The sequence below is a fragment of the Schistocerca serialis genome, chromosome 6 (genome assembly GCF_023864345.2).
Source record: "Schistocerca serialis cubense isolate TAMUIC-IGC-003099 chromosome 6, iqSchSeri2.2, whole genome shotgun sequence".
NCBI lineage: Eukaryota > Metazoa > Arthropoda > Insecta > Orthoptera > Acrididae > Schistocerca > Schistocerca serialis.
In genome coordinates this window covers 407054291-407071325 of record NC_064643.1, presented here as the reverse complement: position 1 = coordinate 407071325, position 17035 = coordinate 407054291, and the positions used below count along the sequence as shown (strand labels likewise).

Below are 17035 nucleotides of genomic sequence, written 5' to 3'. Positions count from 1 at the left end.
GCCAGTCAGATTTTCGTAGTGCATTGAAATGCTGCTACATTCGAAGATGAACAATACGGAATTTGTATTTACTTCGTTGGATAATGTATGAAAATGCAGTGGTCGAAACTCAGGGCGGAGAAAAAAAAGCTCGTCTTCTGCCTTTTTTTTTTTTAAATTTATTTACTGACGCAGAGGATTTGGTCCCAGTATTTATCTTTGTGCCTGCGAAGCGCTACATATATTCGACGACAGAAGTTAGTTGTGGCTGCACCTACCAACATTTTTCAGAACTTCCGCGTTGCACTCGATTCTAAGCTGCAGGTGGTTTTTTGGATTACAAAAACCGGAAAAAAAGTGCACCTTAGATTCGAGTAAATACGGTAGATGTAGGTGTAGGGTTAGGAAATATATGCTAAAAGATGAGACTGAGTTATAAGTGGCACAAGTAAAGGTGGTGGCTGGGCCCCTTTGTCACATATTGGCTAGGTGCAGAACACTTCATGTTGACTGTCCTGTTTTTCCATTGTTGCTGCAACCTAGTGTGGTTATATCATAATTGGGTGGTGAAGCTGAACATAGCAAGCTGTGTTGGCAGTGCTGATCCTGGATTACATCAGCATTTCCTCTCTCACGTCTCCCATGTCTACAGTGACCTAAAATATTCCCTTAACTCCCCCACAACCAGCTGGGCAAACAGTCTGTGTTTTGTGCCAGGTGTTAACTCGTTCAGTTGCATCAATTGTGAATAAGAGAAAAACGGGATGAAGTCAAGTGAGACATTGAGTAAGAACATAGAATCAAGGTAAACCTTCCAGGAAGAAATGTAAAATTGGGGATTTTTAGTATTGACCTTACGGTTTTTTCTTAGGTGCTATGAATTTATGGCGTAGAATTGTGAGAAACATGAAATTGGAGAATACAGAATTGAAGTTTCACTGTGTGACAGGAATGATAATTCAAAGCAAAATAGTCTAGTAAACATGGCCTTTAAAATGCAAACTGTAGAGCTTCAATCACATCATTGCCTTCAATAATCTGAAACAAATCTCTTCTACTGCAAGCTCTTTGCTTTTCATATTTTGGGAAAAGGTAGTACTGACCAAAATGGCCAGTGCTGGAGTGACCGAGCGGTTCTAGGTGCTACAGTCTGGAACCGCGCGACTGCTCCGGTCGCAGGTTCGAATCCTGCCTCGGGCATGGATGCGTATGATGTCCTTAGGTTAGTTAGGTTTAAGTAGTTCTAAGTTCTAGGGGACTGATGACCTCAGCAGTTAAGTCCCATAGTGTTCAGAGCCATTTGAACCATTTGACCAAAATGAGAATAACTGTGCAGTAATCATGAGCTGTAAAATGCATACCTTAAGAACTATGAGCACTTGTTCTGTAGAAGAGAGATATTTCACAGTAGCGAAGATAGAAAAACTCCTCATAGGTATACATTTTAGAGCCCACATTTACCAGAGACTTTTGCTTCATGATTATTCTTGTCTGATCTCTGAAGATTGGCCATTCCTCCTGGGAGACCCTGAATATATAAATGATACGAGATGTAGGGTGAACAACAATCCCAGACTGTTTGCTGATGATGCTGTATTTTATGGGAAACTGACAGCATTGAGCACTGTAGGATGATACAAGATGACTTAGGCAGGATTTCTATTTGGTGCAATGAGTATTAAGAAAAATGCATGAATATTAGTAGTGTGCTGCTTGATAGTAATGTCAATTAACTATCTAGGTGTAACCTTACAAAGTGATATGAAATGGAACAAATATGTAAGGTCTGTTGTAGAGAAGATGAATTGTCAACTTCTAAGAGTTCTAGGAAAGGGTAGCTCATCTATAAAGGAACTTACTTATAGAACACTTGTAAGATCCAATCTTAGTTACTGCTTGTGTGTTTGGGACCCCCACCACGTTGGGTTAAAAGAAGACGTTGAGCAATTCAGAAGCATATTGCTATGTTTATTTCTGGTGGGTTTCATTGATGTGCAAGTATTATGGGAATACTTTATGAACTTAAATGGGAATCACTGGAGGGAAGATGACTTTGCTTCGTGAAACACTATTGACAGAATATAGGGAACTGATTTTGTGACTGACTGTAGAATGATTCTACTGCCACCAATATATGTTTTGTGTAAGGATCACAAAGACAAAATAAGAGAAATTAGTGCTCATACAGAGGCGAGTGAAACAGCAAAGGGAGTAAATGGTAGTGGTATAAAGTACCCTACAACATGCATTGTAGAGTGACTTGCTGAGTGTGTATGTAGATGTAGATTATGATCATAAAATTCATCTTCCCAGAAATTAAATTGTGTCTAGAGGTTAAATTTTGTCTGGCTTAGAGCGAATTTCTCTGAAAGGGAAAGAACAGCTTATACTGTTTCTTAAGCCAGGAAAGAACACAGCTTCCATTGAAGGCTGCCAACAAATCAACCTTATTTGTGTGCTATGTAAATTACTTCATAGGATGATGCACACTCAGTTGTGTTATCCCTCAAGTCATAGGGCTATTTATTGACCTACTAGAGTTCAGCATCCAGAAGAGCCAGTCCACAATCGACTACATGGTCAAATTAGATACGACTATGCAACTAGTCTTTACTAAATGCAATCTTACAGCAGTTTTCTTTGTTGTGTAAGGGGAGATCGAAAAATTTCCATACGAACTTTATCACAGATATCTTCAACTTGGTGCATCAATGGGATGATTCCCCTCAATGTTCATAGTGATTTTGTCTGATTCTCATGTCATTCTGGACTGTATTGCCTTCAGATATCAACTTTTTGATGCTCCCCTATCAGCATAAAGTGCATTACACTGCCTGATGCCATCATATCTTACCATACTCTGTATCTGAAGATTTGTGGCCCATTAGTGACACATTTATCTACAGCTTCTTGTCCCATGAAACATTCAGGGTTAGAATCTGAACACACCTCAGCTCCCCACAGTTGCAGATTGAATTATGTACCCCAGGGCTCAATCCTCAGTGTCATCCATTTCCTTGTAGGTAACAAGGGGCTCCTAGGCTTCATGGAGCTGACCGTTACTCCAGTTCACTATGTGCTTTGGCATTTGGTACAGCTTTCAGTCTGTGGCCCACTGAATGTCAACTCCAAGGAGGCATTTCATGAAGGTCCTCATCTTGGGCTTATGACCAGGTCTTAGCTTTTCCTTCTCCAAAATACCAGTCATGAGATTTTGTCACATCACAGTCCACCACTATATGGAGCTTTTCCTAGGAACCCAGCATATTGAAATAATTGTACAATCTTGCTTTAGGGCCTACTCTATGGTAATAAACTGACATGCCTGCCCTAAATCTGTCAGATCAAATTCAGTAGTGTGTGAAAACAATTGAATGAACTAATTTTCTTGGTTATACCTCTTGGAGGTGCAGATCTCTATAGGGATCTAGCTTGACCATGATTCAACTTCGATGCACCAACTGTGTATGGTTCAGTGTCACAAACAGCATTGTGACTGCTACAGTCAAGTTGATGTAAGATGATCCATGACAGCTGGCAGCACTGTTGTGTTGGTTGTAGGTGGAAAGAATAGCTGCCCATAGAGCTTTGGCAACAATGAGGCATTACCACAAAGACATTTACAAAATTGTGTTATGTAAATGGTTCAGGTAGACGTGTGAAACTGCTATGCCCAATCCACAGCGATAGTCAGGGATCTTCTTACACCAACTCAACTATAGACCCAACGGGCCCAGTAGGCAGTCTTCTGGCAGAGCCTGTGATTTACCCTGTAGTTTCAGCACCAGCAGCTTCTACTCAGCTATGCCACACTGTCTACCAATTCCCCAACCACCCCAACTGCCAGGTTCCTATCCTCCCCAGAAGCTCCAACCACTGATATTCGAGCTAAGACAGGACTCCAAATTGGAATTAGACTGGAAATCCTCCATATAGATACTTCTCTTACTCCCTTCTGCCACTTAATTCAGCCATCCATCGTATTTAACTAAACTAAAGTTTTGATTAGAGATCTATGCCACCAACAGCTCAGATGGTAGAGCACTTGCCTGCGAAAGGCAAAGGTCCCGAGTTCGAGGCTCGGTCCGGCACACAGTTTTAATCTGTCAGGAAGTTTCAGATAACACTGCATGTCAAGTGGTTCATTGTGGCAAATCTCACCTGGTTTATTTACTTCTGCCCAGGTAGGCTCTTGATCATCATCAGTTTCATCATCATTGTCTGCAATTTCAGATTTTGCACTGCCACATAACATAGTTGGAAGTTAAGCATCCACAAAGTCATCACAGAGGCAAGTTTCTGCATTTTTGAGATTTCAGAAATCTTCATTATATTCTTGTATAATACATTCAGTAAATTTTTCAGTCTTCCCACTCTTTTTATTATCTGCCACTTCAAACAATGTATGTTACTGACAATTAGTTCAAGAAAACAAAACTTAAGGCCTTGATACTTGTACAAACAGGTGGTTTACAGGTGCAAAACTACACTGATTTATACACCTGCGGACACACATGCAGCACCACAGTAGCCCATGGATTGCAGAATTGCTTAAAATGTTAACCGCAATGGGTCAGTGTTCCATATTGATTCTTGTATTAGCCACAGCATGTGTATTAACACTGGGTCATAGGCTGTCAGGCATTTTTTTATATTGTCCTGTTTATTCTCCTTCTGTCTCCAGTTTGCAAATTCACCAATTTCTGTGAATCTCAAACACAGCCCTGATTAGAACCTGTAATGTTAAAATCAAGACATTAAATTAATTATCGTAGTTCCAGTTTGACATGCATCAGTAGACTATTACTGTACGGAGAATTTTGACTGTCTATGATTATGGGTACTACAGGATGTCCCACATAAAACTGGTATGTCTCATGCCCGAGTTTCAAGTAACAGTGAACTAACTAAAAAAAGAATAGATAATAGTAACATAAAAAATGATGTAGGTACCTGTTTTAGGGTTTATACATGGACGAGGAAAAAAATTCCCGGATTTTCTGGTTAAAAACACTTTTTCCCGGATGAAGATACACTTTTTTTGTGTTAAGTAACACTATACTCTTCCTTGGAATTGTAAAACTTACAAGTTCTTTCAGTGGTTGTGGTTTTATATACCGGCGTAGAATTTACCTGTACTTTAGAAAACTCAGGTGAAAAAACAAGTTTTGAAAAATTGTCTGATGCGCAGCAACATGTACACTGCATATTTTCATATTACGAAAGAATAAATTCAGATTCGAAATCGATATTGCGATGCGCTTTTTTAAGCCAGTCGCAGCTCATGTCAAGCAATCTCGCCAGCCGATGACAGAGGATATTCAGATCATAGGACACGTGATGTAGTCAGCCAATAGTAACATCACTGTTAAGTAGTGCGAACACACAAGTAGGAAAAGGTGATGGTTTAACTTAATATACATAGTCTTGCCTCTGCCTGGCACTTAAATGTGAATTGCTGAGTAACCATGTAGATGAAGATGTATAACATTGGTCTGTAAGATTAATAAGCTGCAAGGGAAGCTAAGCTTTCACACATAATGATATTTTTTGCGCGTGTTATGCTTTAAGATACATCACACAAATGTGCTAGTAAAATTTTTAACGACATAAATGTCTGATCTTCTGGGCTTGAAAATATTCGAAGTGGTCGTCCTCAAAGATTTTATTTTTGATTGAGAATCAAACGCTCTGTGATTTAAGTAATTCATTGGACATTTGTGCACAGCATTCATCTTGCGTAAAAGGAAATTTTCTTTGAAAGGAATGCTTTTCAAACAACCATTCGGAATATTTTCCCGCGACCTGGTAGAAATAGATTCGCTTCAGCCGGTGCCAGTGAGTCGCCGCACTTGCGCAGTCACGATGGCGTAGGAAGCCCGTATGTTCGTACGTCTAAAACATTAAAACATCTTACATTATGTCATAAAAGAAACAAGACATTATAGGATACTCCAAGAGCATGGGAATTTTGTGGACCATACTAAAATGCATAATTCGGCTTAAAGTGCACATTCGTATGTCCAGATTCAGATGTAAATTTTCTTTGAGTACCAGTACTGTATTATCTCATGTTTGGTTCTTTATGATGGCATAATGCCATACATGCTAGAAGATGAAAACATGAACTTGAAATACAGCGAACAGTTGAAACTAGCCAATAGTGTGGAATTAAACACTTTGTTTCAAATAAATTGACTGCCTCAGTGGAAAAGATTAATAAGTCAAATTTCTTTAAAAAACCGACAAAAAATAACTTCATTGTTCTGCAAGGCAATTAACGCTTGACTGTCAGAAAGGTGGAAACAAAATAAAATCTGAAACTAATAACATATTTTGATGATGATGAGGTCCCATACTCAGAGGAGTGTAGGGGACGATGCAGGAGACCCTTTAATAATTATGTGAATGTATTTTAATTCACTTGATAGGTCCCAGCCACAGAAATCCATTTTATTTTCATTTGATGTGAGAGCAACAAACGAAGAGGAAACAGCAAAACCACTTAACGTAAACACGGGCCATGTGGAGACTACCACCTCCCCCACTGCAACTCAGACTGCTCTGTGCATCAGCTCTGGATCTACGTTATTTCTGAACTGTGGCAATATTAGATAGTGGCGCTCCCCCTCCCTCGAGCGTTTGAGGTAGGACGCAAAAAATTTAAAAAAATGAATTTTTCAAAAATATCTTCATTTTGTAGCTCACATCTTTCTGAAGAGTCAGATACATAAAACATACATGTTCGAGGGAACGTAAGACGCGTTATTTGGTCGAAGTGTGCCGAAGTGCAGTGCCACGCCTCTTCACACAGCATTCTTCCGTCGCACACCTCTGTATTTCGCTCTGTGGAATTCAAACGAGTAATTGTAATGGGTGCCATCAAACTATATTCAGTCCAGTGGAAATTAAAATCTCCTGTGGTGCCTCTCCTGCTCCCAGTCGGTCAGTTTGACAGCCTGCCCCTCTTTAAAAAAAATCTTGCAATTGATAGTGAATGGGATTATTTGTAATTGGGAGAACAAGAACTCTTCAGAAAATTTGCACTTTTTACTGCCTATTATCTAATAACTTGCTGTTTTGTGTGACATAAAATTTAATATAGGATACATAAAATGAGTAAAGATAAGAGCTTTATGTGGCATACTTTCCTTTCTGGGAAAGAATCTATTACCTCATCAAAGTTTGTGAACGTTTTGCTACATGAAAAAAAGAAATGTTGTTGTCTAATACTAGAAAAGCTGTTAATACAAATAGTACCCAAGACTGGTGGGGTTTTCCGATCTGATTATGTGTATTTTGTCACTGTCTGCTAGATAAAACAAAATAAGCCCACCTAATGTTGCAACAATTGTTACACACACCAAATAAATGAGACTGTTTTGCCTCAAATCGTCATTTTTATAACACGACAGAATATAATTCATGAAGTACCAATATCACATGCCTATTAAGCCTACTAAAAGCAAAAAGTTTTATGTTAGGAAATAGTTTCACTTTTCATTCATACTCTCTAGGTTCTGAAGCATGAGATCGAAGAGTAGTAGTACGAAATTTTTATATAAATTTGGAATTGTCATATTCTTCCGTAATTTGTGGGTCCCCGTTTCTTCTCCTTCCTCTGTCTAGCAATCAATCTTGTCATAACTAATTCTGTAACTATTCCTGCCAGTGTCAAAACTTATTCTCTGGTTAACTTCACTAACCCTGCCACAATCACCGGTTTAGTATCCCGCATTTATTCTCTGGGTAGGCGTTATTACCTGTTCGTACAATGCGTTTTCCGCGCTATTCCCAGAATAGAACTTCAGTGGCTGCTAGCCGGGGACTGTATAACTGGCCCTTAGTAGTGTAGCGGTCTGGCCAAAAATTTTCTGTCAAAATTTCATTCTCTTGGATACACGGAGAAGACAATACATATTTCTGTTAGTCGTTTATTTCCACTCTGGTAGTCTGAACCTATGGATTTTGCTAGTAATTAGAACAACGCTGATCGTTTGCAAACCCAGTCAACCACATAAACAGTGATTGGCATTCACCCGTTCGGCTTTATTCTGCTCAGCTCATATAGACCCGTCCGCTTTTGTCTGCAGGTTAAGTTTACTTCTAGATGAGACAGGTATTCCCCTGCCAGAGACATCACGTACTCTATGCACGCATTCAAAAATTAACTTACGTTTCATTCAAAAAATCAACTTACAATTTGTTCAACAGGGATGCATTCAAAATCATATGAGTAATCGATAGGCCAACGTACGCTGGATGCTAGGCGCTTTGTGAAACAACGTTTTTTTCCTCAATAATATGAATTTGGCCTCCCCCCCCCCCCTCCCCAAACCACCTGGGGTAGATACCCCGGTTTGCTCCCGCCCCCTAGTTCCAGGCCTGTTGCGCATACACGAATCTGACGGCTTAGGCGCACCAGTGCGCCAGTGAAATTTTTCCGGATAACATCTGGCTGCTTGCTGCTTTTGCTTATACAGCTAACTGCCACACTTCTGTAGCCAGAAGCGGGAGAAGGTACTACCACAGTCTAGGGTACTTGAAACAGTTCTTAACATTCCTTGATGGATCCTGTTGTTATGTAACACTCCACGATATCAATTCATTGTGCTACCCCATTTCTGTAACAACTCAACAATAAAAGCCTCTCACAACAACTGACAACAGCTGCACTCAACTTTCCGATAAAATGCAGTGTAGCCAACATTTTGAGACAGCATTGCCACTTCACAGGAAATTCGACCGGGATGATTAACCAGTATGTGAGGTGAACTGGTCTATGTCGGAAACCCAGTATTTCTACAAAACTAAATGCTTCACATATATTTAGTGAGACAACATACTGAAAACAGCAGAAGTAGGTTTAAAGTATGCCTCTGGGCATGCAGCTTTAGATTTTTCATCGTTGCCCAAATTTGGTGAGGGCAAATGTTGAAACAGTATCTTAGAAAATTACACAGTGTATGTTTTTCTCTATCCATTCCCAGTCTAAAATTTACTGTCCCATTTAAGACCTCCTTCTCGGTGGGAATGAAACTCTGTTTTCATTACTGTTTACTTTTCTACAACATTTATGTACTAGTCTTATAAACTGTATACAATAATATATATTATGTGAAAAGTTGTGTAAATCATAAATGTTTAATTATTAATCTTACATTTGTGATAAGTGGATGTTGTGTTATAATGAATTAAATTTGGTGTCCTCTTTTTATTAGGAATATCCACAAAAGGATAAAACTGCAGTAGTAAAAGACACAAACAATCCTCAGTACAACCAAACATTTCCACTGACAATACAACGGAATGTTCGTGCGTGTCAGAGGATATTTAAACGTCATAGCTTGAAATGTGAAGTGTGGTCTCGAGGGTAAGATTTGGAACTATTCAAGTTTATGCTTCAGAATTTAAGGAATATTGTTTCTTACTAACATTTGTTTTTGTCTGTGGTTTATAAGTTAGAGCTTCATTGTAGAAATTATGTGCATCACATTTGATATAGAAGAATCTTTGGAAGCTGCTGATGCAAACTGAGTATCACTACAATTTTTTTTAATTGTCTGTAAGAGTATAGGTAGACAAACTTACGTGTGAAGCACCAGATTTCCATTGAGAAGAAATTATATGGAGGAAATGGAACAGATTGTGTAAATTAAAAACAAAGGAGTTTTGTATTTCTAGTCTTTTTATTCTCTTTTCTGGCTCATGTGTCAGAGAATGAAAATTGAACATAAACAGTAAACAAATATTTTTGTTGATTTGGTAAGCTCAGTATCTAAGAGTGCACTAACATTAAGTTGTTGCAACTATATCCATGTATCTACTTAATCAGCTAGAGTTGCCTATGAAAAAATTTTCAGGAGCAACTTAATCAGAAAAGACACTTACGCATCAGCTTTCGGCCAAAGCCTTTTTCAAAAAGGGAATGCGCGCGCGCGCACACACACACACACACACACACACACACACACACACACACACACACTCATTTGCACAAGCAAGCACACCTCACACACACACACACTCATTTGCACAAGCAAGCACACCTCACACACACACACACACACACACACACACACACACACACACACACACACACAACACTGTCTCCAGCAACTGCAGCTGTGACAGAGAGTGGAAGCAGCACTCGGGTGAGGGTGGGAAAGGGGAAGGGATAGCAGGGTATAGGTGAAGGGAGAGAAGAGTACTATCTGATGGAGCTTAGAAACTAGACTGCCAACTGGCAGTGTCAGGAGGTCATGGGCCTGGAAGTGGGGAATGGGGAGCAAAAAAAGGAGAGGAGTGAGGAAGGGGAGATGTGGTCGGTGCATTTGTAGAGGATGGCATACAAAGACAGTGAGGGGATGAGACTAAGGAGGGGATGACAGGACAAAGAGGGTGGAAACTGTTGGGTGGAGGGTGTGGGGACAGTAGTTTACTGTAGGTTGAGGCCGGGATAATTTCAGGAGTGGAGATGTGTTTTAAGGATAACTCCTATTTCCGCAGTTCAGAAAAGCTGTTGGTAGATGGGAGGATCCAGATGACTACGGTAGTGAAGCATCCATTCAAACCAAGCACATTATGCTCAGCTGCATGTTGTGCCACAAAGTTGTCTACGTACTTTGCTCTTGGCCACAATTTGGCAGTTAGTTCTGGTGGACAGCTGTTTGATTGTTATATCAATATAAAAATCTGTGCAATTAATGCAACAGAGCTGCTATATACAGGGTGTTACAAAAAGGTACGGCCAAACTTTCAGGAAACATTCCTCACACACAAAGAAAGAAAATACGTTATGTGGACATGTGTCCGGAAACGCGTCCGGAAACGCTTACTTTCCATGTTACAGCTCATTTTATTACTTCTTTTCAAATCAAATTAATCATGGAATGGAAACACACAGCAACAGAACGTACCAGCGTGACTTCAAACACTTTGTTACAGGAAATGTTCAAAATGTCCTCCGTTAGCGAGGATACATGCATCCACCCTCCGTCGCATGGAATCCCTGATGTGCTGATGCAGCCCTGGAGAATGGCGTATTGTATCACAGCCGTCCACAATACGAGCACGGAGAGTCTCTACATTTGGTTCTGGGGTTGCGTAGACAAGAGCTTTCAAATGCCCCCATAAATGAAAGTCAAGAGTGTTGAGGTCAGGAGAGCGTGGAGGCCACGGAATTGGTCCGCCTCTTCCAATCCGTCGGTCACCGAATCTGTTGTTGAGAAGCGTACGAACACTTTGACTGAAATGTGCAGGAGCTCCATCGTGCATGAACCACATGTTGTGTCGTACTTGTAAAAGCACATGTTCTAGCAGCACAGGTAGAGTATCCCGTATGAACTCATGATAACGTGCTCCATTGAACGTAGGTGTATATACTGATGAAACTAAAATGAGCTCTAACATGGAAATTAAGCATTTCCGGACACATGTCCACATAACATCTTTTCTTTATTTGTGTGTGAGGAATGTTTCCTGAAAGTTTGGCCGTACCTTTTTGTAACACCCTGTATAACATGACTGCTTTCACAGGTGGCTTGACTTCTAATGGGGTAGGATAAGCCCCTGAAAAGACTGGAATTGAAAGTGCTGAGTTGGTAGATCAGGCAGACATTGCACCTGAGTCTTGTACAGGCATATGATCCCTGTGGCAAGGGGTTGGGACTGGGAGTGGCGTCTGTATCCTCCCCACCACCTGCTTTTCTGAACTGTGCAGATGGGAGTTCATCCTTACAACACATTCTCCACTCCCGAAATTAACCTGGCCTCAACCTATGATAGCCTGCTGTCCCCACACCCTCAACCCAATATTTTCCACCCTCTCTGTCCTATCACCTCCTCCCTATTCTCATCCTCTTTGTGTGTAGCCCTCTACCAATGGAACCACTCAACTTTCCCCTTTCTCACTCCTGTTTTGCTACCCGCCTCTCCCACCTTCCTGCCCTGCCTCAACAGCTTCCCAATGTTGTGCCTGCTGGCAGTCTAAGCCCTGCATGCTCTGTTAGAAAGCACTGCCCCCCCCCCCGGTCCGTCCATACCCTGCTAATCCATCTCCTTCCTGTTTCCCCACCCCACCCCCTCCAGACAGTTGCATTCTGATCTGAGCTGCCAGAGGTGGCAGTCATGTGCGTGAGGTGTGCTTACTTGGGTGTGTTTCCTTTTCCGAACAACTCTTTGTATTCTTGATATTCCAACCTCGGGTTTCCATTGTTTAATCAAAAATGGCAAATTAAGTAAGTGCCAATTAATGAAATATTATGTTTACAGATCTTGAAACTTACTATCAAAGAGTCTTTCTTCTTTGAAGTTAGGTAGTCCAAATAAGATAAAATTTTCATCAGTCTACTAACTCAGAATTATAAATATTATCCTTTGTTATAATGTAATGCCATGAAAATATCTTTTGTGCAGTCAAGGCATTCTTTTTTTCTGTCTCTTTGTTTCTCAGATGACTTCAGAGTTTTTCATGGCAGCGTCCTTATATTATAAATTGTTCTCATCCTTGTATAAAATTTTCTCAGTGTTGATATTGTGTCATATCTGAGTAGGGGATGCTGGACTTGGTCTCAGCTCCTCACATGGCTCTCAATATTCTGATTGGGGTGGGGGTGGTGGATTTTGATTGGGGGGAGGGGGTTTCTGCCTCATTGCTAATTTTTGCATTTGCACATGTGAATCCCTCTCTCCAAGTGACGTCACTTCTCCAGTAGAAGTTAGAATACCAATAACAACACATGGCAAATGACAAGCTTGTATGCCACTATAAAGGATGCAGACTCCATCCTAGAAGACAGTCACCTCCTGACAAAAATGATGGTGAATATCTTTGAAAGCCTCAGTTTAACACAGATTTGATGTTGTCTGACCACTGAGGAAATGTTATGCAACTTTTCTTTCCAGCTAACTACCTGCATGTACTGATCTGTCACTAAGAATTAGTCAAATAAATCTGATAACCAGTGTATGAATGTATGTTGTCCATGTTCATTTTGAATGCAAACATCTTCTGTTAACACAAACCGTACCACTTGTGAATATACGCTGAAATATTCAAATATCTGTAATCATTTTTTCTTTAATGTTTCTAGTACATTTCCATCTTCCAGCTGATTTACTTGAACTTAATTTAGTATAAATGTTTCTGTATGTACTGCTTTCTGGGCCATCTTCGGTAATATTTAGAAGCAGAATGTGGCAATATCTAGGTGCAGAAAGTGAAAACGCACAATTGATTCAAATATTCACAGTTATGGGACTGATAATATTAAATAGATAAATAACAATATTTATACCTTTCAGAGGTCACAGTCTACTTTCTCATATCACATCTACTGCATCTTTCATAAAGTAACATACATGTAGCTTGTGTACTACAGGGTAACATGCAAAGATTCTGTAATATAAGAATGCTGGTGACAGTGACAGGTTATATATAACGTTGTGCTCTGCATGTAATGACCTCAATGTTGATGGGGCTTTTAACCTTGATCTTCCTTCCTTCCTTCCATTTCACTTTTTAATTAAGTATAGGAAGATAATATGTTCTCTAACTTATTTTGGAATAAGCTAGGTTTCCATGTATTTTATATTTTTTCCTGTCCATTTCTGTTTTATAGCCTGAAATTTTGTTCAGCAGAACACTTACATGTTGAAAATCACTTCTGTTTCACAATATTCCTCACTCACTTTTGCTTTGCCAATGTTTATTCCCATTGTAATGTGTATGAATTCACTAACTTTCTGTTCAAGTAAACCACTGGGCTGCTTTGATTCCAATGTTTCATTTTTTTTAAATTTATTTATCTAACAAGTGCCTTTTTGCAACTACATTTTCTCATTCACACCTATTGAAACTTTTGACACTTTTTAAAGCCAAATGCAGTAGGCAGACAATATTTTTTCTCAGGGTTTCCTTGATAGTCTTGAAGTACAGATCTGTGTAGCAAAAGCTGTGAAGTTTTTTAAAGTTGGTATTTCATTCTGGTAGATATTTCAGACCCACTCAGCTCAGCATTGTCTCTCTCCTTCGAAAATTTTCACACCATTGGTGTAACTTTTGTTTTTGCTTGTCAGCTTTTGCTTCCATGTTGCTTTGCCTTCCCTGTTGGGACCATCACAGCTGCTTGCAATAACTTTCCAAGCTTGCACTAGCCACCAGTTTGCCAGTACTATTATGAATAGTTTTACATCAGAAGTAAATCGAATCTGTTGGTAGTGTTATTATAATGTAGGATCTTTGCAAAGGTTACCTTTCTAGTGTTTAATCTGTGCATATTAAAGGTGCAGATTATAATATGGATGTGATTCATAAAAGCAACCTGTGGCCTCTGATAAGTATTTATATTGTATTGCAATGTAGGCACCCACATAACTTTGATTTTTGAGGTCTATGTACTATAATTATTGTATTATCCTTCTGCACACAGACAGTGCCACAGGTTCCTCAGAAAACTACATACAAAACATTAATTTTAAATAAATGTGTCTGAAAAATGCAAGTGTAGTCTTCAAACATTTGTAGTAGAAACATGAAGTATGACTGGTTATGGATAATTAGGGATTTCATAAGCATGTTTTGTATGCTGACAAGACTATAAATTTAAATAATGCAGATTTAATTACTGTATAAAGCACAGCTGAAGATAAACAGCAGGTGTTGTCGACTGAAGTTTCAGCTATCATACCAGAGATCAATTTATAGTACAGAAAATAAAATAACTTGTGGCATGGTTTTTGATAGAAGTTTAAATTATAGAGATAGCTGAAGTCCAAGGCTATCTGATTTTACTGGATCTTACATTGTTCAGTTAAGTCTCTTAAAATGTGGAGTGTTTGAAATAAACGATCATAGGAACTGTGTTCATTTATTGCCTGTGTTTGTCTTTTATTTCACTGTTCGTCAGCATGAATTAAAGATACATGAAAAATGTTTGAATTATGATGGTAGTGAATTTGGATTTCTCTTAATGGAGAAGGCCAAACATAAAGTAGTATTTTTGACAACCTTGTGTAAAGTACATCTTGCATGAGACTGGAAGACATTTGAGATATGATATATGAAGTATTCAGGTACAAGATTAGCCCAGGAGGTCATCTGTGCTTCCCTTCAATAACCATATGCAGCATAACAGGCTTGAACATTCATTTTCTGTACTTTTTCCCTTAATAATAAAGCTGAAGTTGTTGACATGATTAGGGTTAATTCCTATTGCAGGTCAGTGATACGAAATTTATGTTGCTTCTGTTGTCCAGAGACCTGTGGCAAGACAATAAGTTGCAGGTAAAGTTGCATCAACCTTAGAAGTAATACCAGAAACTTAACAATAAGTTGTTAAATTGATGTTACTAATTTCTTTGTACAATGAAAAGTGCTTTTTATCTGGCTTTGAAAGTGTTGGGACAAGTCTGTTTCTTTCTTGCTTTTAATGTTTTGCTTTAATTTCATTTGTGAGCAATAAACACTTCAAGTTTAGCACTTTTATAATTGTGGTTATTTGGGAATTGTGATTCAAATAAGTAGAACTATTTGCATCCTGTGAAGGAAGTAAAGTACAAGGAGTACACTAATTTCATTGGAAAAGTTTCCTGGTTGTCTGGTTCTTTCCCAACTAATTACCCAGTGTTGCCTATTTGCCCAAGTATTAAGTTCGGTGTATCAGGCTGGGTTGAAATTGCAAGCATTCGATACCTTTATGTATCGCCCCTTCCTATCTCCACCCCCACTCTTATGGATTAAATATCAGCAGGAGGACTATCACTAATCAACCCAGCAACCTATAAAACTGTTGATTAAGCACTAATTTAGTTTCTTTTTTATCACTTTCATATGTCGCCCTCTGTGAAGAAAAGGACTGCTATTTTGCTAATATTCGGGTAGGACACTTACTTTCTTAATTCTATTTCTTCTTTTGTTGTTCTACAGTCCATTGTTGACCTCTGCCTCTTCAGCAATTTTCTGGCAGATGTCGTGATTCCTTGCTACTGCTATCTAATTCCTTTATCACAATCTCTGTAGATCTTCTTTGACATATCTTCTTCGGTTCCTCTGTATCACCCAGCCCATCCCAATCTTACTACGGTAGGTGACTCTTTACATATGGTACGAAGATCATTGTTATGTCATCTTCTTCACCTTCCTCCTTCACAACAGAGACCTTTTATTCTGCAGATTGCTTTCCTTTCAAAGACATCTAACACGTTAGTATCCCTTACTGTTAGTTTCTGAGGCATGCGTGAGCACTTGCCTTAAGTGTTTCATAGATGATTAATTTAGTGGTGTGAGAAGAGAGTCATGAAGAAAGTAGTTTCATTATGGTAAAGTAAGCTGTGTTGGCTGTCTCTACCCATTGTTCAATTTTGCGCGAGGTATCGTTATTGTAGGTTATGGTCAATCTCAGAAGTTAAATTCTTCAGTCTTCTCAAATTCACAACCAGATACCATTACTGACCCCATATTTAGTCTTGGACTCATTGTCAGTCCTACGTCCTCATCAACATATTCTGATGCGTTAAACTCCTCCTCCATTGCCATGTGAAATCTTGTAACTGTGTCTGTATCATCGGTGTTGGCTAATATTTACACCGATTTATGGAAGATATGTAATTTTTTGCTGCATGCTCAGATTAGTAGCTAAAATCATTTCACACACATTCTTCATAATGTAACTTATAGAATATGTCGTGAGAATGAACTGGGACCTTTTTCCTTCAGTTGAGTGTCATGCTTTCTACATTATTTTAGTATTTCTTGTCATTAACTATCAGTCTCACGATACGTGCATGACAGTCATTCAATAAGACGTTTTTATCATTATGCATTTATTGTTTCAGTTGTTATCATAAGTCGTGCAACATAAACCTCTTACATTAGAAGAGCTTTTACCTGGTATCAGGTAGCTCTGATTAAAATTCAAACATTTCATAAAATATTTGTAACTATTGAAATCACGATGCATAGTTGATAGATTAGAGTTGTAATTAAATCTGAATTAAATTCAGGCCAACCTTAATAATTTGAGTCTGTCATTTACAGCAGACTTATACTCTTACT

At 39.0% G+C, this 17035-nt stretch overlaps 1 protein-coding gene across 2 annotated transcripts in view; it reads left to right on the top strand.

Moving 5' to 3' along the window:
* LOC126483779 (coiled-coil and C2 domain-containing protein 1-like) overlaps positions 1 to 17035 on the top strand; it is a 129613-nt gene that overhangs the window by 97809 nt on the left and 14769 nt on the right. Inside the window, exons 14-15 of one of the 2 annotated variants that reach the window (XM_050106936.1) lie at positions 9201 to 9352; positions 15200 to 15265. In XM_050106936.1, the coding sequence (XP_049962893.1) occupies positions 9201 to 9352; positions 15200 to 15265 (218 nt within the window). The remainder of the gene's footprint in view (positions 1 to 9200; positions 9353 to 15199; positions 15266 to 17035) is intronic. The other variant, XM_050106937.1, reaches the window with a different exon arrangement.